This window comes from Mobula hypostoma, chromosome X1 (genome assembly GCF_963921235.1).
Source record: "Mobula hypostoma chromosome X1, sMobHyp1.1, whole genome shotgun sequence".
Classification (NCBI taxonomy): domain Eukaryota; kingdom Metazoa; phylum Chordata; class Chondrichthyes; order Myliobatiformes; family Myliobatidae; genus Mobula; species Mobula hypostoma.
The window spans coordinates 22,003,601-22,029,039 of NC_086128.1; the positions used below are offsets into that span (position 1 = coordinate 22,003,601).

The 25,439-nt window shown below is 41.7% G+C and overlaps 1 protein-coding gene across 7 annotated transcripts in view; it reads right to left on the reverse strand.

The window, feature by feature from the left end:
* Positions 1–25,439, reverse strand: part of LOC134340353 (R3H domain-containing protein 2) — a 265,555-nt gene that overhangs the window by 97,123 nt on the left and 142,993 nt on the right. For 5 of the 7 annotated variants that reach the window (XM_063037505.1, XM_063037499.1, XM_063037500.1 and 2 more), the window contains 6 exons: positions 22,046–22,186; positions 20,340–20,448; positions 7,027–7,122; positions 2,661–2,692; positions 2,507–2,560; positions 529–755 (listed from right to left, as the gene is read on the reverse strand). In XM_063037505.1, the coding sequence (XP_062893575.1) occupies positions 529–755; positions 2,507–2,560; positions 2,661–2,692; positions 7,027–7,122; positions 20,340–20,448; positions 22,046–22,186 (659 nt within the window). The remainder of the gene's footprint in view (positions 1–528; positions 756–2,506; positions 2,561–2,660; positions 2,693–7,026; positions 7,123–20,339; positions 20,449–22,045; positions 22,187–25,439) is intronic. The other 2 variants (XM_063037502.1, XM_063037504.1) reach the window with 1 other exon arrangement.

A 25,439-nucleotide genomic window follows, 5' to 3' on the forward strand; every position in this document is an offset into this window, starting at 1 on the left:
TGGAATTGCCCAGTAGAAGCATAAAACAAAGGTCTCTCAAAGAGGAACAACCAGTTGAGGGAGTAAAGCACTGAACGAGTGACAGCACAAAATTGTGCAATCTGGCAGTTAGGCAACTCATTATAGCAGTACATCAACATGTCCCACTAGAGTAGCAGGGCCACAATTTGTTCCTGTGATTCCTTGTTTCGAGCTTCAAACTTTAGCCACGTTGCCAGTGGGAGGGTGCTAAATGAAATCTAGACACCACTGTACGGGGGTGGGGGGGGGAGAGAGAGAGGGGAAAGACATGAGATATGAGATGGTTACCCACCCCAGCTATTCAAATACAGTTTGTTAGCATTCAATATAAAAAGTGCAATGAATGAGACCTGAGAAGCACATCAGTCTGTCATAAATGACATGAGGGTCTTCAAAAAGACTGGACAAAAAAAACATATTTTGTACTTTCGCGAAAGACTTGAAACCAACTTATTTACCCAGAGATTGCATGGAAATAAAATTCAAGCGCCTCAGCAAAATGCGTACCTGTTTTGGAGACCCTGTTTACGCTTTTGTTGCTGCCAAGGCTGTCCCCTCGAGTCAGGATGGAGATTCCACTAAAGCTGCTTGCTTTGGTTACTGGTGGCTTCAAACTGCGGTTTGAGCTGTCAGAGTCTGTGCTACTCCACGGCCGCGGCTCAGAGGATTTCAGCTCATTCTCAGTACTGCTTTGACGGCTGCTAGAAGCTCTGCTTAGGCACTCTCGGTTCCCTCTGTAAAAATGGACATATTAATCAGTGGCCCTGGCATGCCCTGTTCAAAATAACTCACGACTGTGAAGTGTCCTATTCTAATGCCCATAATGTTTCAGTTACTTTGATACATCTAGGTTACTAGGGAAAATAGACACTTGAAAACAAAGCATGATCTTATAAACAGCAGAGCGGGCAAGAGGGGCCAAATGGTCTATATTTGGTTCTTTTTCTTATGTTTCTAACAATTTCCTATCTTTAAAAGATAGATTTATTGACAATAACATTCTTGCGACTTTAAATATTAACTTGGATGATAGAAATCCACACAAGCTTTGCCACAATGTGGCTGCTATACTATTCCACGACATTTGATGTTCAGCTACTTCACTACTGCTTTGAAAGAAACCAAAAAAAACCACACACCAACAATCAAACACAGATATCTAGTCCAGGGATTATATCCTAAATTTGCAAATCCATGAGGTACATGAATCCAATCTGTATAAAGCAAGTACCCCATTTTCATGTGTGATATCTAACTTTAAACCATCTTGTCAAAATAAAATAAACAAGCATTCAAAAGTCAGGCAACAAAATTCAGATAGTATAAATTATGAACACACGCACACACACTTTAACCTTAAGGCACAGCCTCAAATTGTTGACATGGATTACAGGCAAACATTTCTCCACAATGTTGATCAGGCACAATCAGACCACAGTATAAAAGCTAGCAGAGAATATTTTTAAAGTTATACTGTTCATGTATTAAATCTATCAATTCCATGACATGGAAACACTTCAACAAATAAAGGCTACGCCCTCTCAGTAGTTGGCAGTAGTGGTGCAGCTAGTAAAGCTGCTGCCTCGCTTTGCTAGAGACCTGGGTTCAACCGCACTCTCTGTATGGAATTTGCATGTTCTCTGTGTGACCTAATGGGTCTCCCCTGGGTATTTTAGTTTCTCCCCTGCATCCCGCCAAAGATGTACAGCACGGTAGGTAATTAGCCATTGTGAATTGCCCATAGTGTCAGTGAGTGATAAAATCTCAGGGGTGGGGGTGTGATGAGAATGTCAGAAGAATAATAAATGGGATTTATATAAGATCGGAGTAAATAGGTGGTTGATGCAGACAGTGGGCTGTGGGACCTATTTCTGTGTTCGCTTAGGACTCCAGTCTTGCATGGACACCCAAAGTAACTGGAGTAAAATGTTTTCTCACTTATCAATGTTCTCTACTCAATCTTGAGTTCTTCTGAAGATCCATATTTGTCATTTTATGGGTGGCAGAGAACCAATACAGTTGGAAAAATATATTGGAAAATGTGGAATCATTTCCTCATCAAAAGTGGCTGCACTGTAACATGCAAATTCATTTGCCATTGTGGATAATGTTGAAGTCATGCTTAGCTAACCTTCTAAAAAGATGTAAAACGATCACTCAGCTTCCTTTAAGCTAACCAGCTCTCAAAAGTACACATTTTAATGCAATTATTACTACTTTTTATTTAGTGCTGATTAAGATTTAAATCATGAGTAACTGGAAATTGATTGTCGAATTTAAAACTAACTTTAGTTGATCAAATGAGTTTTGGAAGTTGGAACCTGCACACTCAGACATAGACCAGCAAAATAGAAAAAACTTTTCAATGACAGAAGAGTACATAGAACCATGAAAACATATTGCAAAGCCATCCAACAACAAACACCCATGCATTGGCATAGCATTGCTACTTAGGAAGCTAAAGCTCCAATAAATAGTTGAATACCTAAAAAGCTGCCTCCTTTTTTGTAAAATAGAAGAACTGCCTTCTTTGGAGAGTCTGTTGATTGTATTACAAAAATAAACATATTTCTGAAGGTTTGCAACATTCTTTAGATTAGAATAACTACATATACAGGTACCATGCACGTGATACTGACCTGCTCTCCAGTAGGTAGCCATTGTATGAAGACTGAAAGAGAAGAGAGAACTTTATAAATCTTATGACTGTGGGTCAAATATATTTTTAAATAGTATGGTCTTGCTATTCCAGCACCTGAAAACCATCATATACAGCACATTCTTCAAACATTCTGCAGCACTGCAGATAGGTTTATTTCCTTTTTTGACAAAAGGAACTCCAAAAGGAACACTATTGATTTTGTTTTAAATAAGCAATCTAGGCTGTTACCTCAATATTATAATGTTAACCCAAATATCTGTTGTGGCACTCATTGAAAATCTTAGCTGAGATACTGCTTTACTACTTTTTACTGGAGGTGAAACAGCATTGCCTGTCATTCTTAAGTTGCTTATAAAGATCCTATAAAGATCTTCAAATTTTCAGAATAGCATGATTAGGTTCCCTTTATAAATCCAATATATAACTAGTCTCATGGAGATAGGCACATTCATACATTTAAAAACAGCAACTTCAACTAAAGCAAAGTCATACAGCTTATGGGAGAGGTGCTCAGTGGGACTCTGGCAGGTTGGTGGAGAACATGAGATATGTCCTTTATGACAGAGGTTGCCAGGAATGCCTTTGTAAAGACACGTGCATAGAGTATGAATGCAGCACTTTGGAATTCTTGCAATACAGGCAAATTCGTGTGCCTGATTCACCTGCTCCTGTAGGGTTAAAGAAAGTAGATGAAACGTTTTCTTACTTAGAATGGAGCTTGGGCAACTTCTGTAAAGTGAGCAGCAAACTGAAATGTAACAGTGGTTAGTGGCAACAGCCTGCAACCTACAGTTCCATGGATAACGTAGTGGAGCTACATCTGTGAGCCGCCATGAGGTTGCAAGAGGCCAAAGATCTGACTGAGAACAGCCATAGTATGGGTAGCTTCCCCAAAGTTGTTTAGATAAAGAAGATTGGGCACCACGGTAGCATAGAGTTAGCACGACGCTACTGCAACTCAGGGCATTCTGGAGTTTGGACTTCAATTCCAGCGCCACTCTGTAAGGAGTCTCTGTATGTCCTCCCCAGGGAATGCGTGGGTTTTCCCCCGGGTGCTCTGGTTTCCTCCCATAGTCCAAAGACATAGTGGGAAGTAAATAGGTCATTGTAATTTGTCCCGTGATTAGGTTACGGTTTATCAGGGTTGTAAGGTTGCTGGAAGGGCGTGGCTCGGAGACCCTATTCTGCACTGTATTGCTAAATGAATAAGCTATCCATATAAACTCTAGATGGATAAAGTCTTCCCTGCCTCCTTCCATGTGCTCCTCATAGCTGATGCTATGTCTAAGATAATGCTTGTCCAAATCCATAACAACCAACTGGAGAAATGTTAGGTGTAGACAAATAAATACAGTGGTGGCACAGCAGGGAGAGCCATTGCCTCACAGTGCCAAGAACAAGGTTTAATCCTAGCCTCTGGTACTGTCTATGTGGAGTTTGCATGTTCTTTCTGTTACCAGATGGATTTCATCTGGGTGTTCTGGCTCCTTCCGCATTTCAAAGACACGTGGGTTAATTGATCCCTAAAGTGTAGCAATTTCTGTGAATCTCTCTATGATCCTCTGGAAGCAACCTTTGGCTGCAGAATACTAATTGTCGATGAAAAATTGGTCTCATGTGATTGGTCTGTGGAGTGAGCAGTAAGAATGCAATGTGTTGTGGAATGGCCCGACAAAGTTGGCAGTTTGATCGCTGCCTCATTCAGTAGCCCAGTTTCAGAGGAAGCAGCATAACTAAAAAAACTAGTTGCTCGCAGAGTGCACACCAACTGTTGGTTTTTAGACCAGTGAAGTTCAACTTCACACTAGAGACCATTTTGGGCACTGTACTTTGTTGGCATCATTTTGGGAGGCAGGGAGGGGTGGATAGGATTACAATTGAAAGATGTTTCTTTTACTAACAAAAATTCCACTGGGTTATATTAGGCGTCACCCTTCCTGCCAGACACAACAAGGCCCATAAATTGGTGCCATTTTGCTGTAAGATTAAGCCTATTTTCAAATGAACAGTGCTGCTTGATTTGGCATTGTGTGCAGCTAGACCCTTATGCTGTTATGTGGTGAGAAGGGAGGAAGATTCCCTGCTGTCTTCGTCAACAGCCTTTCCTTAATCTACACAACCAAAACACACTAACTTGCTATTCATCTGATTGCAGTTTTCAGTATCTTGCTGGGTGGAAAATGGCTTTCATTTCTGTCCATATTACATTCACAGCACTTGCAAATATCACACCACAAAACCAAACTACAGAAGATAGATTTGATATTACTCCATACAATAAAACCTATCTTCATGACTACATGTTCAACAAAATAACTGCTGGATAAATTTTTGGCCATCCTATTCATCCCTTTCTACACATTCAAATCAATAGCGCCTGGAACTTTTGCCTGAACAAATGGGAGAGGGGGAGGGAAACGTCAACTCAGACCATGAGAGGCCTGCGTCAGGCATTTTCATGCCTTACAAGGCAGAGATTGGAAGTCTGTGTGGGCGCCACTCCCTACACAGACCCTGAACAAAGAAAAATACCTAATCTAAATCATTATTATAAATGGCTCTAAAAAGCTATAATTTATTTAAAATACAGTACATTTTTGTGGCCTGCTAATTAATTGACCTACAATGGCCAGGAGATCATGATTGGTGGACATGGAGCTGCACCAGCCAAAAGACTGAAGATTCCCCATGGTTTTCAGGGAAAGGTTTGGGAAGGCAGGATGTGGCTAAACTGCAACCTGAGCATTCAGCGGCTGAGATTGGTGGGGGAAGAGAACATGGGATTGTGGGAGAAAAAAAGAAGGGTGAGGGTCCAAGATGGATGGGAGCAAATAAAAGCAAAAAGGGGGAAAAGGGAAGGAACCACCGAGGTTAATCTTCACTTAGTAGATTTCATTTACCGTCTGCCCACACCACCATCCTAGGGCAGGTCACAGTGCCCTTCCATCACCCTGACATAGCCCATGCTGCAGGACTGCCATTCAGTGACAGTGTATGGGGGTTTTGCTCAGAACTGGAGAGAAAGGGAAGAGTACAGTAGGTGGAAGGAAAAAGGTGTTAAGAGAAGAGAGCAGAAGGCCAGAGAAAAGAGAAGGTAATGGATGAAGGGAAGCAAGGAGTGGTGGGGTCTGGGGAGAGCAAACAGTTGTGTGTTAGAGAGGGGAAGGGGAACTAAGTTGAAGGGAGGAGGACTGAAGGAAGTTGGGAAAAGTTTACAGGACACTGAAAGAGCAGAGGGGAGGGAGGGGCAGAGCGAGTGAGCAAAAGGAGGGAGGGGGAAGAAAAGGGTGGGCAGAAAGGAGAGGGGTGAAGGGAGGAGCATGCATATACGCTGATGGGCTCCTGTACAGATGCCCATATATGTTATACCCATTCACCAGAACCTGGCCTCAGTCACTTTGGACTTCCTCAGCATGGATGAAGACATTGCTGTGTCAAAGTCTGTGAGGCAGCTGGTGTACAACAGCCACCCCACAAAAACAGAAACAACAAACAAGTAAACTCTACTCAACATGAAATTCAGTATCCCAAAACTGACAGACCTGAATGATATAGCTCATTTACAATCACAGCTCAGATACTTGGAAATCCCCATTACTGAGGTGCAAAGGGCAAGTAACGGCCGCTCAAAGAACAAGGTGGTGGCTACACCTTGTTCTGGAATCACAAACCCAAAGAGGAACATCTTCTCTGTGATGAAGGATTTGAGGTCAAGAATGAGCTATTCTAGCATGTAGAATCACTTGTGGGATGAGTGAACGTCTTGGAGATAACCCCCAGTGCACTTTAACATGCAACATGCTACAGTCATCAGCACATGCATCCTGACCTTGGAAGCTATGGATGAGAGCAAGTGTGTCTGCTACTATAACGTTGGGGGGAGAAACCCTGATCTGCATTGTTCTGGGTGGCTTTAGTGCCAGTTAGAAAAAAAGAACACAATCCTTTGGAAAAACATGACTGATGTGGGAGAGTAGGGAAAGCTGATGAGAGTGGAAGAGTCCTCCTGCCAATATATTTGGAGCATACTCCTGTCAGAAACAACACTGTTTTGACAGGGTTATAAGCACAAACATGACGGCAAAATCACTGATCCTGGCACTGGGACCCATTAGGTTATGCCATTCTGCAGGCAGAAATGTGCTGCTACAGGAAAATCAATGCTGAATGTCTCAAAGAACACACAAAGGCAAATGAAAATCAGAAATCTACAAATTGAAAACTGAAAAAGCCAGAAGTATTCATTATATCAGGTTCTGAATTTTCACTATTTATTATTCTATAGAAAATTCCCAGCTTTGTAAAAAAAAAGTAAACTTATTCAAGGAATTATTATGACTTACTTCTCGAGCAAATATTCGATCTCTGACCCGCTGATATTCCTCCTCTCTCTCCTCTATCGATTTACTCCTCCGGTCATCGCGCAAAGGGACTCTCATCTGTAATAGTACCAAACTATGAAGTGTACGAAATTTCTGCAAATGAATTTTTTAAGTTGACTGATATAAAAAAAGCTGTTTTCCCCAACATGCAACTGCCAGAGTACAGCAAGGTGAACAACTGCCAATTACAATTGTCATGAGAAACTGTTAAGCTGAATCTGTCCTCAGGCTAGGGACAATGAATCCACGTAAGGCAAAATATTTGCATGGTGCAGGAGTTCCAAATAGGTAGATGCAAATTATAATAATAAAGTCATGACTTTGACTGTCATTTCAATGTAGCAAGGATATTCTGAAGTAACATTACCCTTGTTCCATGTACAGCAAAGCAATAAATGCATTTAATGAATGTTTTGATGATTGCTTACAAAATTACTTGTTTCAATGTAATTCACAACACCAAAACCACCCTGTAAAAGGCAACAATGACATCTGCTGGGATTGTACCCTCAGTGAACTACCCCTAGGCCTTCATTGACTTCTCCTCAAAAATAGCCCAGCATGCCATGCAGATCAGGCAGTAATGAGGGAAGGATAATAGAGCTGGCCTTGTCAGAGATGTTTAGTCATAGTCATACTTTATTGATCCCGGGGGAAACTGGTTTTCATTACAGTTGCACCATAAATAATAAATAGTAATAGAACCATAAATAGTTAAATAGTAATATGTCAATTATGCCAGTAAATTATGAAATTAAGTTTACAATTTGTTATTGAATTAATAATCAAAAATGTCTATATGTACATGAGAGCATTCTTAGAGTCAACGAGAAGCACAGCACAGAAACAGGCCCTTTGGCCCATCTAGTCCATGCTGAACGACCTACTTCCATCGATCTGCACCAGGACCATAGCCCTCCATATCCCTATAATCTATATACCTATCCAAATTTCTCTGAAATGTTGTAATCAATCTTGCATGAACCACTTGTGCTGGCAGCTCATTCCAAACTCTCACAACCCTCTTAGTGAAGAGGTTTCCTCTCATGTTCCCCTTAAACTTCTCACCTTCCACCCTTAACCCATAATCTCTGGTTGTAGTCCCACCCAAACTCAATAGAAAAAGCTTGCTTTGCATTTACTCTATCTATACCCCTCGTAATTTTGCATACCTCTGAAATCTCTCTCAGGTCTTCCAGACCCGGCAACATCCTTGTAAATTTTCTCTGTACTCTTTCAACCTTGTTTACATCTTTCCTGTAGGCAGGTGACCAAAGCTGCACACAATACTCCAAGTTAGGCTTCACCAACATCTTATACAATTGCAATATAATTTTCCATCTCCTGTACTCAATACATTGATTTATGAAGGCCGATGTGCAAAAGCTTTTTTTATGACCTATCTACCTGTGACACCACTTTCAATGAATTGTGGACCTGTATTCCCAAATCCCTTGGTTTTATCACACTCAGTGCCCTACCATTCACTGTGCAAGACCTACCTTAGTTGGTCCTACCGAAGTGCAAAACCTTGCACTTGTCTGTATTAAGTTCCATCTGCCTTTTTTCAGCCCATTTTCCCAGCTGATGCAGATCCCTCTGCAAGCTGCGATAGCATTCCTCACTGTCCACTACACCCTCAATCTTGGCGTCATCTGTAAATTTGTTCATTCAGTTAACCATATTATCATCCAGATCATTGATATAGATGACAAACAACAAACTCAGCACCGATCCCTGTGATATGCCTCTAGCCACAGGCCTCCAGTCAGAGAGGCAACACTCTACTATCTCTCTGGCTTCTGCCACAAAACCAATGTCTAATCCAATTTACTACCTCATCCTGAATGTCAGCAGCTGACCCTTCTTGACCAGTCTCCTATGTGGGACCTTGTCAAATACCTTACTAAAGTCCATGTAGACAACATCCACTGCCCTGCTTTCATCCACTTTCCAAGTAACATCCTCAAAGTACTCTATATGATTGGTTAGACATGACCTACCACACAAAGTCACGCTGACTATCCTTAACCAGTCCATGTCTGATTTGCCTCAGGGTAGCAAACACCTACTCCTCTGTAATCTGTACAGGGTCCATGAAGTTGATGGCTTTGCCTCATTTCTATAGACTCTGTGTCCGTCTCCTAAGTAAATACAGATACAAAGAATTAATTTAAGATCTTCCCCATCTGTTTTGGCTCCACACATGGATTACCATTCTGGTCTTCCAGAGGCCCAATTTTGTCCCTTGCAATCCTTTTGCTCTTAACATACCTGTAGAATCCCTTAGGATTCTCCTTCACATTGTCTGCTGGAGCAACTTAATGCCTTCTTTTAGCCTTCCAGATTTCTTTCTTAAGTGTACTCTTGCATTTCTTGTACTCCAAAAGTAACTCATTTGTTCCTATTTGCCTATACCTTCACTTCCTTTTCCTCTTAACCAGGGCCTCAATATCTCTTGAAAACCAAGGATTCCGACACTTGCTATCTTTACTTTTTATTCCGACAGGCACATACAAGCTCCCAGAATTTCATTTTTAAAGGCCTCCCACTTTCCAAGTACATCTTTGGCAAGAAAGAGCTTGTCCCAATCCACACTTGCCAAATCATTTCTGATACCATCAAAATTGGCCTTTCCCCAATTTAGAATCTCAAACCGCAGACTAGACCTAGCTTTTTGGATATTTACCTTGAAGCTAATGGCACGGTGGTCATTGGATGCAAAGTGTTCCCCTAAAGCTTCTATCAACTGCCCTGTCTCATTCTCTAATAGCAGATCCAGTACTGCACGATATCTCATTGGGACTTCTATGTATTGACGAAGGAAACTTTCCTGAACACATTTGACAAACTCTATCCCATCTAGTCCTTTTACAGTATGGGATTCCCAATGAATACGTGGAAAGTTAAAATCACCTACTATCATAACCTTCTGTTTCTTGCAACAATCCACGATCTCATTACAAAATTGTTCCTCGACATCCCGAGGATTGTTGGGTGGTCTGTAACATAGCCCCATTAATATGGTCATACCTTTCTTATTTCTCAGTTCCAAATGTAAAGCCTCACTAGTCAAGTTCTCCAGTCTGTACCGATAAGACCACAAGACATAGGAGCAGAATTAGGCCGCACTGGATTCAGCCCATCAAGTCTGCTCCACCATTCCATCATGTCTGATCCTGGATCCCACTCACCCCCATACATCTGCCTTCTTGCCATATCCTTTGATACGCTGACCAATCGGGAAACTATCAACTTCCGCCTTAAATATACCCACAGACTTGGCCTCTACCACAGTCCATGACAAAGCATTCCACAGATTCACCACTCTCTGGATAAGAAATAAACCACTCCTTACCTCTGTTCTAAATGGCCACCCTTCAATTTTGACACTGTACCCTCTAGTTCTGGATATCCCCACCATGGGAAACATTCTCTCCACATCCACCCTATCCAGTCCCTTCAAAATTTGGTAGGTTTCAGTGAGATCCCTCCAGCATTCTTCTAAATTCCATTGAGTACAGGCTCAAAGCTGCCAAACGCTCCTCATATGTTAACTCCTTCATTGCCCAAATCATCCTCATGAACCTCCTCTGGACTCTCTCTAATGACAATACATCCTTTCTGAGATAAGGGGCCCAAAACTGTTGACAATACTCTAAGTGCGGCCAAACTAGTGTCTTCTTAAAGGCTGAGCATTATCTCCTTGCTTTTATATTCTATTCCCTTTGCAATAAATGACAGCATTGCATTTGCCTTCTTTACCACAGACCCAACCTGTAAATTAATCTTCTGGGAGTCTTGCATGAGGACTCCCAAGTCCCTCTGCATCTCTGATGTTTGAACCTTCTCCCCATTTAGATAATAGTCTACACTGTTGTTCCTTTTACCAAAATGCATTATCATACATTTCCCAACACTGTATTCCATCTACCACTTTTTTGCCCATTCTTCCAATTTGTCCAAGTACTGTTGCAATTGCATTGCTTCCTCAGCACTACCTCCCCCTCCACCTATCTTTGTATCATCCACAGACTTTCCCACAAAGCAATCAAATCATGATAAACAATGTGAAAAGTAACGGTCCAAATACTGACCCGAGGTACACCACTAGTCACTGGCAGCCAACCAGAAAAGGCCCCCTTTATTTCCACTTGCTACCTCCTGCCTGTCAGCCAGTCCTCTATCCATGCCGGTATCTTTCCTGTAACGCCATAGAATTTTAGTTTGTTAAGCAACCTCATGTGTGGCACCTTATCAAATGCCTCTCCTTTGTCCACCTTGCTTGTTACTTTCTGGGAGAACTCCCAACAAATTTGTCAGGCAAGATTTCCCTTTACAAAAACCATGCTGACTTTGACTTATTTTATCATTAGTCTACAAGTACCCTGAAATCTCATCCTTAATAAAATACTCCATAATTTCCTTTATTTTGCCTTCTTCCCTTCTTAAAGAGTGGAGTAACATTTGCAATCTTCCAGTCCTCCGGGACCATGTCAGAATCAAGTGATTCTTGAAAGATCATGACCAATGTATCCGTTATCTCTTCAGCAACCTCTCTCATGACTCTGAGATGTACTCCAGCTGGTTCAGGTGACTTATCCACCTTAAGACCTTTCAGTTTTCCTAGCATATTTACCTTTGTAATAGCAGTGGCACTCACTCCTGCTCCCTGACACTCAGACCTCTAGCACATTGCTAATGTCTTCCACACTGAAGACTGATGTAAAGTACCCATTAAATCCATCTGCCATTTATTTGTTCCCCATTACAACCTCACCAGCATCATTTTTCAGTGGTCCAATATCAGCTCTCACCTCCCCGAGTACACTCAAGTACAAGCTGCTCCAAAAAGTATCTCGTAGGTATTCAACAAATTTCCTCACTTGCAATCCAACACCAACCTGATTTTCCCAGTCCCTTTGCATATTGAAGTCCCAATTACAATTATATCATTACCCTTATTACATGTCTTTTCCAGCTCCCTTGGCAATCTGAACCCCATATCTTGACTACAATTTGGAGGCCTAGATATGATTCCCATAATGTTTTTTTTTATCCTTGCAGCTTTTTAACTCCACCCACAAAGATTCAACATTCTCTGACCCCATGTCACCTCTTTTTATAAGATGTAACTCCATCTCTTACTGGCAGAGCCACACCACCACTTAAGCCTTCCTGTCTGTCCTTTCGATACAAAGTATATGCTTTGATATTAAGCTCCCAAATCTGTAATTGCACCATGAGTTCATCCACCTTATTCCGATTGCTACATGCATTTAAATACAGCACCTCCAGTCCTGCATTCTTCACCCTTTGAATATTGCCTCTGTGGTACACTTTAACTCTTTGCTCTGACTGCATTTGTACCCAATCATTGGCTGGTCCTTCCTTATATTCATGTTACATACATCATCTGTTTGCAAACCCGCTGGCTTATCCTCAGCTCTATCATATGGCTCCCATCCCACGCCATATTAGTTTAAACCATTCTCAACAGTTTTAGTCAACCTGCCTGCAAGAATATTGGTCCCCCTCTGATACAAGTGCAACCCATCCCTTTTGTGCAGGTCACGCCTGCCCCAGAAGAGGTCCTAATTATCTAGAAATTTGAATCCATACTCCAATTCTTCAGCCACCTTATTTTTTCCTATCCTCACTGTCACATGGCACAGGCAGCAATCCCGAGATTACTACCTTTGAGGTCCTGCTTCTCAGCTTCCTTCTCAACTCCCTGTATTCTTTTTTCAGGAACTCCTCCCTTTTCTACCCATGTCATTGGTACTGGCTTCTCACCCTCCTTTTTCAGGATATTGTTGATGCGTTCAGAAACATCACAAACCCTGGAACCTGGGCAGCAAACTACGATCAACTTCTCCTTTTTGCGTCCACAAAATCGCCCATCTGTCCCTCTGACTATAGACTCCCCTATTACTGCTGCTATCCCCTTCAATTCCCTACCCTTCTGATGAAGCACCACTGCCGTGACATTTTCCCTGACTAGTAACACCACCCTCTTTCTCTAAACACTCCCGCTCTGTCACATCTAAAGCAACAGAACTCCGTAATATTGAGCTGCCAGTCCTGCCCCGCCTGCAATTGTCTAATGGCTACAATATCATAATTGCAGGTGTTGATCCATGCCCTGAGCTCATCTGCCTTTTCTACGATACTTCTTGCATTGAAATATACACAGCTCGGGAATCTAGTTGCACCATGCTCAACCTTTTGATACCTAACTTTGTCCAAGGTCTTAGCAACATCTGTCTCCACAACCTCTCCATTAACTGTCCTGGCATTCTGGTTCCCATGGCCTTCAACTCTAGTTTAAACCCCACCACGCAGCAATAACAAACCTTCCCACTAGGATATTAGTACCCCTCCAGTTCAGGTGCAAACTGTCCCTTCTGTACGGGTCCCGCCTTCCCTAGAAGACAGGCCACTGGTTCAAAAATCTTATGCCCTCCTTCCTGCACCAATTCCTTAGCCACGTGTTAAACTGTATAATCTTGCCAGTTCTGGCCTCACTAGCACGTGGAATGGGGTAGCAATCCCGAGATCATAAGCCTGGAGGTCCTGTCCTTTAACTTAGCACCTAACACTCTTTGCAGAACCTCATCACTCGTCCCACCCATGTCATTGATACCTACATGGACCATGATTTCTGGCTGTTCACCCTCTCACTTAAGAATGCTGAGGACTCGATCCTAAAGGTCCTGGACCCCGGCACCTCGGAGGCAACATACCATCCAGGAGTCTCATTCTTGTCCACAGAACCTTCTGCCCGTTCCTCTAACAAATCCCCCATCACCACAGCATTCTTCTTCTACCCCCTATCCCTTCTGAATCAGAGGCAGACTCAGTGCCAGGGGCCCGACCACTGTAACTTTCCTCTGTTAGCTTATTCCCCCAACAGTATCCAAAATGATATACCTGTATTGAGGGGGATGGCCACAGGGTTACTTTGCACTCGCTGTTTAACCCTATTCCCATCCTGACTGTCACCCAGTTTCCTGTGTCCTGTACACTGGATGTAACTATCACTATCTATCCTATCTAGCCTCCCAAATGATCCAGAGTTCATCCAGTTCTACCTCCAACTCCTTAAAGTGGATTATAAGAAGTTGCAGCTGGATGCACTTCTCGCAGTTGTAGTCATCAAGGACACTAGAGGTCTCGCTGCCTTCCCACATCCCACAAGAGGAGCATTCAACTCTCCTGCTGGCATTTCTACTGTCCTAACTAAGCAGATATAACGAAGGGATATAAAAAAAAACTTTACCTAGAGCTTTTCTTTCCTTTGATTTCTCTGACTGAAGCCTCTCTTCGCTGAAGCCTCGAAGTGCTAAAGCCTCAAGATCACCACTCTGACTCTGTCCACTCAGACTACGGCTGCTGCAATGATGGCCGCTGTGCTTGCCCCTGCCTTCCTTTAATTTCCTCTTGCTAATTAATCCCAAACGCAGATTGGTCGCTGGTCAGAGCTCAATTACGCTGCCACAATCAGCCGCTGCCTTTTTCTACTCATGCAGTAGACCTGACTGAAATCCCCTCCTTTCAAACTTCTGATGTCCGGATTGATCGATGGTCAGAGCTCAATTACGGTGCTGCGATCTGCCGCTGCCTTTGTTCTACTCGGGCACTGGACCCGAGTGAAATCTCCTCTGAAACTTCTGATGTCCGGATTGGTCGCTGGTCAGAGCTCTTCTACAGTCTAGAGGAACTGACCTCACACCATTCAAGTCCTGTCTGTACAAGCATTGCAAGTACATCTTAGTACATCTTGACAATAATTCTTATTCCATTCAGCACTTTCACCTATGGATTTCACGAAGAAACTATCCTTTGTTGTCCCTTCTTCCTCAATTACATGCTGATGACACCCAGCTCTCATCAATTCCTTTAACATTGTTCATAATGTCAGACTGCCTGTCTTGATACCTGAAAAAGTGTTCTAACCATCATAATTGGTGTGTTGTTTCACTTAAGGGCTCAGGATGCATTCCTAAAATGAGAGCATTAATGGAATCAGTGTTAAGTGAAATCAGCACAGCACTCTAGAGACATCCATATGGTTTACTGACAGCACTTTTGTGCCAGCAGCATGGTGTGAACTCACCCTCCTTGCCCTCTGTGGTGACACTGTCAACAGTGGCACAACATACTGATGCAATCATGAAGGCAGCATGCCAATGGCTGCACTTCATTAGGAATTTGAGATTTGCTATGTACTAAAAACTGTAGCAAATCTTTACAGATGTATCATGGAGAGTATTATGACTGGATGTAACATTGTCTAGTATAGAGGCTCCAATACACAGGATCTCAAGAGGCTGCAGAGTATTGTAGACTCAGCCAGCTCCATCACAAGCACAAGCCCCACTTACTATCGAGGACATTCTCAAAAGGTGATGCTGCAAGCCGGCGGCATCCATCATTCAGGACCCTGATCGTCCTAGGACATGGCCTTTTCTCATTATTACCATTAGGGAGGAGGTACAGGAACCACCATCAGGGAGGAGACCCAGGAGCCTGAAGACGCGCACTGATGTTTTAGGAACAGCTTCTTCCCCTGCACCATCATATTTCTGAATGGTACATGAACCTCCGAAAACCACCTCACTATTCCTCTTTTGCACTATATTTAATTTCTTATTGTAACTTAATTTTTCTAAGTCTTGCACTATACTGATGCAACAAAACAACAAATTTCACAACACATCAGTGATAATAAACCCGATTATTATTTCATCACATCCAACAGGAAACGATGAGGGAAATTGCAGGATTCAGGCAGTCTATCCAACATGTGGAGCAGCTGCTTCCAGTCCCCACGAATGGCTACACTCTCAGTGCCAAACAAGCTGCAGTCCTCAGTTTGCATAGAAATGCCAAAGGGCTGCAGTAATATTGGCCAGCCTCACATCAATCCGAGAACAATTCATTTCTGTGGGAGTATTAGCAGAGAGCAGAGGTTCACACAATACTGTCAGCATTCAGACTGGGGCCAAGAACATTATTAATTACTCAGCAGGGTGGCATTAAATGGGGTATCAGTATACAGTTTTCCCCCAAGCCATACATTACTCATTCTCTTCTGTGACTGAGAAGAAAAGGGAGGAGAACGAGGTTTCCAGATGGTACCAGAGTCCAGGATATCTCAGACCAAATCCTCAGAATTCTTAAGTGGGAGGGTGAACAGGCAGAAGTCGTAGTCCATGTAGGTACCAATGACATGGGTAGGATGGGTGACAAGGTTCTGCCTAGGGAGCTCAGAGAGTTGGATGCAGGACCTCCAGGGTTGTGATCTCAGGGCTGCTACCATACCACGTGCTAGGAAGATTATACAGTTTAGTACGTGGCTTGGGAGTTGCTGTAGGAGGGAGGGCAAGATTTTTGGATCATTGGGCTCTCTTCCAGGGAAGGTGGGACTTGTACAGAAGGGGTGGTTTGCACCTGAACTGGAGGCAGACTAATATCCTAGCTGAAAGGTTTGTTAATGCTGCATGGTGGGGTTTAAGCCAGAATTACAGGGGGATGGGAACCAGAGTGCCAGAGCAGTTATTAGAGAGGTTATGGAGACAGATGTTGGTAAGACCTCAGACAAAGTTAGGAATCAAAAGGTTGAGCACAGTGCAACAAATGTCCTGAGGTGCCTATATTTCAATGCAAATAGCATTATAGGAAAAGCGGGTAAGATGCTGAAGATGAGGTAGCTGGTTTACAAAGAGAGGCAATGTGTATTGAGGAGAGGCTGTTGACAGGGCAAAGTTTCAGTCCAAGAGGAATGGTTGCAACGTAAAATGCAGACAAAATCGAAAAAGATGAATACAGGACTGAAAGTGTTATATTTGGATGCATGCAGTGTACAGAATAAGGTAGATGAACTTGCAGCACAGTTGCAGATTGGCAGGTATGACGTTACAGGCATGACCGAATCATGGCTGAAAGAAGTTTATAGCTGGGAGCTTAATGTCCAAGGATGCACATTGCATCGAAAGGACAGACAAGAAGGCAGAAGGGGTAGCGTTGCTCAGTTGGTAAAAAGTTAAGTCAAATCATTCTAAAAAGGCGACATGGAGTCGTAAGTTGCTGAATCATTGTGGATAGGGGTAAAAAGACCCTGGTGGGAGTTGTATGCAGACCCCCAAACAGTAGTAAGGATCTGCCTACAAATTACAACAGGAGATCGAAATGCATGCCAAAAGGTAAAAGTTACAATAGTCATGGGAGACTTCAATATGTAGGTAGATTGGGAAAATCAGGTTGGTGCTGAATTTCAGGAGGGGGAATTTTAGAGTGCCTACAAGATGGCTTTTTAGAGCAGCTCGTAGTTGAGCCCACTAGGGGATCAGCTGTTCTGGATTGGGTGTTGTGCAATGAACCAGAATTGATTAGAGAGCTTAAGGTAAAAGAATCCTTCAGGGCAAGTGATCATAACATGATCACATTCACCCTGAAATTTGAAAAGGAAAAGCTAAAGTCAGTTATATCAGTACTACAGTGGAGTAAAGGTAATTACAGAGGCATGAGAGAGGAGTTAGCCAGAATTGATTGGAGAAGAACACTGGCAGGGATGATGGCAGAGCAGCAATGGCTGGAATTTCTGGAAGCAATTCAGAAGGCACAAGATATATACATTCCAAAGAGGATGAAGTATTCTAAAGGAAAGATGACACAACCGTGGCTAACAAGAGAAATCAAAGCCAATATAAAAGCCAAAGAGAGGGTATTTAATAGTGGGAAGTTAAGAGGATTGGGAAGCTTTTAAAAACCAATAGAAGGCAACTAAAAAAGTCATTAATGTAAAGATGGAATACGAAATTAAGCTAGCCAATACTATTAAAGAGGAGACCAGATATTTCTCCAGATACATATAGTGTAAAAGAGGCAAGAATGGATATCGGACCGCTGGAAAACGATGCTGGAGAGGTAATAATGGGGGACAACAAGATGGCAGATGAACTGAATAAGAATTTTGTATCAATATTCACTGTGGAAGACACTAGCTATACAGTAGAAGGTCCACGTATCAGAGGTTATGAAGTGTGTGAAGTTACCATAACCAGAGAGAAGGTTCTTGGGAAATGAAAGGTCTGAAGGTAGATAAGTCACCTGGACCAGATGGTGTACACCCCAGGGTTCTGAAAGAGGTGGATGAAGAGATTGTGGAGGCATTAGTAATGATTTTTCAAGAATCAAGATGAGGTCTCAGGGTACTTGGAGGCACACGATAAAATATGTCATAGTCAGCATGGCTTCCGCAAGGGAAAGTCTTGCCTAACAAAAATCTTTTGAAATTCTTTGATGAAATAACAAGCAAGATAGACAAAAGAGAATCGGTTGATGTTGTGTACTTGAATTTTCAGAAGACCTTTGACAAGGTGCCGCACATGAGGCTGCTTTACAAGCTACAGGCCCATGGTATTACAGGAAATACTCTAGCATGGGTAAAGCAGTGGTTGACTGGCAGAAGGCAAAGAGTGGGAATAAAGGTAGTCTTTTCTGGTTGGCTGCCAGTGACTAGTGGTGTTCCACAGGGGTTTGTGTTGGGACCTATTCTTTTTACGTGAAATGGCAATGATTTGGATGATGGAATTGATGGTTTTGTTGCAAAGTTTGCAGACAATATGAAGATAAGTGAAAAGGCAGATAGTTTTGAGGAAGTGGAAACGCTACAAAAGGACTTAAGATTAGGAGAAAGTTGAAAGAAGTGGCAAATGGCATACAGTGTCGGGAAGTGTATGGTCATGCACTTTGGTAGAAGAAATGAAAGGGCTGGCTATTTTGTAATTGGAGAGAAAATACAAAAAAATCTGAGGTGCAAAGGGATTTGGGAGTTTCTGTGAAGGATTCCCTAAAGGTTAATTTGCAGGTTGAGTCTGTGGTGAGGCCTTAGCATTCATTTTAAGAAGACTAGAATATAAAAGCAAGAATGTCATGTTGAAACTTTATAAAACACTAGTGAGGGCCTCACTTGGAGTATTGTGAGCAGTTTTGGGTCCCTTGGATGTACTGAAACTGGAGAGGTTTCAAAGGGAATTCACAAAAATTATTCCAGGATTGAATGGCTCATCATATGAAGAGCGTTTGAAGGCTCTGATCCTATATTCACTAGAATTCAGAAGGAGCGGGTAGGGGAAGGGGGAACCTTATTGAAACCTATCGAATGGTGAAAGGCCTTGATAGAGGGGATGTGGAGAAGATGTTTCCTATGGTGGGAGAGTCCAAGACCAGAGGACACAGCCTCAGAATAGAGGGGCATCCTTATAAAATGGAGTTGAGGAGAAATTTCTTTAGCCAGAGTGCTGAATCTGTGGAATTCTTTGCCACAGGCACCTGTGGAGGGCAAGTATTTATACACATTATATTTAAGGCAGAGGTTAATAGATTCTTGATTGCTCAGGGCACAAAGGGATAAGGGGAGATTGGGGCTGAGAGGAAAATTGGATCAGCCACGATGAAATGGTGGAGCAGACTCGATGGGTCAAATGGCCCAATTCTGCTCCTATAATCTTATGGTATTATGACCAATTGCATTTCCTTTTGCCTGGAAAGCTGTTTTTAAAACCCTCTCAATTCAAAAATAAGTTTCAACCCCCACCTTTTACCTATTACTTCTATTGTCACATTTCTGTCCATGTCACTATCAAGTTTACTGTTTCTGAAATTCTTAACCTACACTATTGTCATTTGTAGGTTTGATTTCTCTATTATTCTTAATGCCAACCTGCTATTCTCTACAGTCCTACAAAAAGCAATAGAACATGTCTTCAATATTTATTTGAAGAGGTTCAGTTAATGCCATTAATGAAGTTAGCTTAAGACCAATAATAAAAAAGTCACTATAGTACACTCTCAAAACATGATCCCTTTAAGTAGAAAATTCTGAAACAAAATCTGCAAATGAATACAACTGCAGGTGAAAAATATTAGATTAACATTTCAAGGAGTGTTTTATCAGATTCTTGGCATTTAGTGCATACTTGTTTTTTATGTAAAAAATTACTGTAGAAATTTCCTCTCAGGATTGGTCAATGGCTTTTTAGCTTTGCAGAATATGGTGACACTTATCTTTCTGCCACCATGTTACTGCCCTTTAACCATAAAAGTCAGAAGTTCAGATAAGTGTAGTTGTAAGTTCACCAGGTTCAGAATGTCTGAGATAAATGAATTAAATCAATTGCACCACTGTTTCACTTTGATGGGAGTGAGTGCTGTTCTTTTTCTTTAATCTTTTCTGTAAATGAAAGCTACACCATGCATGAACTCACCTGGTTGTCATCCTTGTCTAGACTTGTGTCATCTCTTTTCAAGATAAATCTCTTTTGAAAATCCATACTCTTCTCATCTTTTATATGGTCTGAAAACCTCTGCTCTGGTCTACATTGAAGAAAAAGAAAATCTTTAAATAATGAACTGTCAGCTTTCATTTAAACACTGGAAAGCTCAGTCTGATTATGATTCTTTCTGATTATGTTCTTCTTCCTAGGTACTGTCTCTGGCTGATAAAATGTAATTCTGGCATCTCGTGCTACTACATTTGCAACCCCAACCCCTCAACCAGGCTTAATGGGTTGAATGTCCTACTGTTTCTACATTTAATCATAAAGACCACTATTCACATGACACCGCTAAACGCTGTCCCTAATTAACCCCCACAAAATGCTGGAGGAACTCAGCAGGCCAGGCAGTATCAATGGGGAAAAAAAGTACTGTTGACGTTTCAGGCCAAGACCCTTCCTTTTTTCCCCATAGATGCTGCCTGGCCTGCTGAGTTCCTCCCGTATTTTGTATGTGTTGCTTGGATTTCCAGCAGCTGCAGATTTTCTCTTGTCCCTAATTAACCCCACCTGCCTCATCTATAGTATGCTGTTATTTCCAAAAGTAATTATTCCATTGCTTCCTTAATTGGCCTCCCATCCCTTGGCTTCTAAACTTCAGCTCATTCAAAATTTCACTCCCTTTTCCCCATCTTACACAAGGTCCCATTTATTTTCATCAATGTCATAGCAATTGGACCTGGAGGTGATTCAATGCAGCAGAATGGAGGCGATGCAAAGTCGAGGCAGCGGGGCCCAAGCTTAGGTCAGAGAGTGTATCTAAGCAGTAGGGGCTGGGTCTGAGAGCAAGGAATGGCCTGAGGTATGGATGACTTAAGCGCCGGGACAGATGGAAAAAGTCGGGGTGTTGGGGATGGACCGGTTCAGCTTGGTGCTCTGAACTGAGGCTGTAGCCTGCAACTAATGGGATTCTTAATCAGCTGCAGTGATGACTGGCTTCGTGGGTGTTGCCTCACTTGCATGAACTTCAGTTCTGAACGTTACTGGCTTACTTTTATTTGCACAATTTGCTTTTTTTTCCAGCACATTTCACCAAATGCTGTTACCAAAGAGGCTGGAAATTGGGAATCTGCGGATAGGTTATTACAGAAAGGAGAGCAAGACAACTGGTTCAGGTCTACTGGATAATAAGTTTTATCCTGTGTCTCTATTTTCACAATTCCTCACAACAACGGCAGACAAACAGATGTGGAAATCCTCTTTAAAAAATGCACCTTTTAAGCCAATGACTGAAAGTGTAAAATCAGGAGAGATGTGAACTAGGCACAAAGATTGAAGCACAGCATGTACAAGAGCTCCCAAAAACTGTCAAAGTAGAAGAAAGGGCTGAATATATGAGCGGTTAATGGAAGATGTGTTGAACTGTATCTGCCCAAGATAAACAGAGTATTTAAATTGCTATGACTGGCAACTTTGAAATTGGTATTAAAACAAAGTGTTAGGGAATACCTTCTTTTGGATGATGTAAGCAAATGGCCATTTTTGTGTGAATGTTTAAAGCGACAGAAATTGTGATATTATTAGACCAATAATAAAAAAAGGGCATGGGAATAGTCAACTTATTAGTCTAATCACATCTATCAGGATTTCACTAAGAAACAGCATACTAAATAAATAACAACTTATAATATACTTACATTCTTGTATTTATTGTTTTATTGATTATAACAGCTTTCCCAGTTTGGTCAACATTGTGATCCATTCCAAAGTATGCAGCTACCCTGTGTAACAGCATTCTGTGGTAGGAAGTCATCTGAGGAAATTTCTTGTATTGATTACTAAAAATAACAGAATCATGAAAAGTTAGGTATGAAGCTGAACCAGAAACTTGCCTTATTTAGATAGTGGACTTTTAACAAGAGTAAAAAGGAAAATGTTATATAATTTTCATAAATTTTTAACCAATGAAGGGTTTTGAGATACAAGCTTCTTACAGAGATGTCATTCTGTGAATGATATACTATCTGTTGTAAAAGTAGAAGGTTCTATGATACTATTCCAAAACACCAATATTCCTACTTTATTCACTAGCAAACCAGACCAAACGAAAATATTTTAAAAACTCAAGATACTGGAAATCTGAATTTAAAAACAGAAAATGTTGAAAAATTCAGGTCAAAGAAAAAAGGATCTTTGACCTAAAAGGTCAATTGCTTTTCTTTCTACAGATGCTGCCTGACATGCTGAATATTTCTAGTATTTTATCTCAACTGGTAATTTATCTAGTTTTGTTGTACAAACTAGCTACCAAATTGATCATGTATCAAAAGTGGCTAGACTCAAAAAGTAATTAATTGGACCTGAATGCCAACAAATTGATTGCATAGCACTGTTTTCTTTTCTCAGCACCGTATGAACTAAAATCAATGTTAGCTAGAGTAAATTTGCTGATGGTCAATTCCAGGGAAAAATTGCATCAATCACTGAGGTGAACTGGGCAGTGGATCAGGATCCATGCTACTTGGCTGACAATTTTCTAACATCTGGCTTGCACCCAATGACATTAATAGACTAGCTCTGCTCATTTGAGCTCCCAAATCCAGGAAAACACTGACGTTAAACAGCCACAAAAAACAAGTCACTGAGTTCACAATTCAGAGATGACTAAAAGGGCCACTCAGTTTACAATGGGATACTGCACAAGACAATTCTAAAGTTCACTGGAAACTGTTCAGAGACCTCCCAGCATGTTCAAGTGTACCAGAATTTAACTATTGAGGAACTCAAACTCACTTATGATCTTATGGGTGACACTGGTCCATCTGCCCAATGGGGAGGACCTTTTAGTCCAGCTTCTTGGCAGCTACTGCCTCAATGGAAAATATGCTGCATGTAACCATTTTTTTATGAGCATATATAGACCACCCTCATGTGGGGCATGTGTTGGGCTGTGTGTGTGTGGTAAGGGTTATGTAGGGGAGATGGGAGTGGGCTGGTGATAGAAAAGAAGGACAGGAGAGAAAACAAAAAATAAGAAAGTAAATCTAATCATTTAACTTTTAGAGAGTAATTCATATCAGCTTCACATCGTGGAGAGGGAAGATGGTGGCGCAATGCAGCTCGCAGCAGCCACTCCGGTGGTAATGTCTGTTATTTGTCAAGTAGGGTGCCGTGCACAATCCTGATTTGATGGAGACAGACTTGAGAGCACGGAGGAACATCTGGTGAAACTTGTGAAATGCCTGCTTCGCTGCTGCTGCTACTGTGTGGTCCAGAATCTCTGGAGGGGAAGGCCCCGAGTCCTCGGCTTTGCTTGTTGCTTGGCGGCCGGGGCGGGGTCGAAGCGCTCAGCAGAGGATGGTGCCCGGAGAGGCTGTGTTGGAGGAGCTGGTCAGAGGCTCGAAGGTTTCGGACAAACTCAGGTCCGCTGCAGTTGGGTGCTTCCAATGGTGCTGCATCGGCAAGTTTGCGGTGCTTGGAGGTTCACGGCGGGGAGAGTTTCTCCCTTTTACCATCTGCGTGAGATGATGAGGCTATTGGGACTTTGAGACTTTATTTACCGTGCCCATTGTCTGCTCTTATCAAATTATGGTATTGCTTTGCACTGTTGTAACTATATGTTATAATTATGTGGTTTTGTCAGTTTTAGTCTTGGTTTGTCCTGTGTTTCTTGTGCTATCATTCTGGAGGAACATTGTATCATTTTTTAATGCATGCATTTCTAAATGACAATAAACAAGGACTGAGTGTCCTCATAATCTAATCTAACATCGTCAATGGTTGTCCTTATGTAGCACTGCTCCACTGCACACTTTCACCTCCCTTGCATGCACTTTATTGACTAGTACTTCAAAGTCTTTCTCAGAGAACTTTGGTGCTCTCTCCGCTCTATGTTAGCCATAAAGCGATTTTCCACTATCCTGATCACCCCTCAAAAACCTTTCACCCCTTTGGCATGTACTTAAAGCATTGTTGCCTATACCGCTGCTACCCTTAAAATGGCAATAATTTGGCAATAAGTTCTCCTCCTTTGAGAACTACACTGGTTATGAGTTAACTTGCTTTTGAGTGAAAACCATACCATTACATACTTATTTGCAGCAAGTTTCACAATATTTTAAGGGCAATAGTAGTACGTGCAACAACGCTTTAAGTATGTCAAAAGGGGTGAAAGGTTTTTGGGATGTGATAAGGTGCAATACAAATCCTAGCCCTTCCCCCCACCCCACCACAAAGCTATTCCTCGCTCTGTTACCAAGTCTGATTATTATTGCTAAAAGAAAATAATACAAGCAAAAAAAAAATGACAGGGATTCTCAGCAAGTCTGGCAGCATTTGTGGAGAAAGAACTAGAGTTAACATTTCAATTGATGACCATTCATATCTTCCTTTCTCCACAGATACTGCCTGATGGGTAGAGCTTTTACAGAAACTGTTTTTCAGCTTCCCAGCATCCTCAGTATTTTGCAAGAAACAATTAATCCTCCATATCATTATTTCCTGCACTATTTGATTCTCATTACAATACTTAAGTCTTGACTGGACTGCCAGACAAGCTTTATCCCTCAGGCTGAGAATAATAGCCTGCTACTACCAAGGTCTTGTCACTAGGATAGCGAACTATTTACTGTACTGTGTTGCACACTACATGCATTTTGAAATAATTTTATTAAATTATTTATAGTAGTATTTTGTCTTACGTGCTGTGTGTAATATATGTTTTGTGGGTGCACCATGGTCTGGGGGAATGTCGTTTCATTTGGTTGTATATATGTACAGTCAGTTGATAATAAACTTGAACTTGATTTCACACTATAACACTTTCATTAGCTTGAAGCAGAAATAAGTCAAAAGCAAAATGAAAAAAGAGTCGACAAATGTAAAGCATCTCTGATTTGGCACTCAACTCTAAGCTGCAGACCCAGACCTCACTATAATAGGATCCTGCTTTATGTGCTTTTGTATTTAATTCTACAATGAGCACATATTGATATGATCCTGCAATTTCACTTGGCACAATAAAAAAACAAAAAAATAACTTTTAACAGTAAATTATTGGAAACAGCTACCTTCTTTTATCTGTTAATTGCG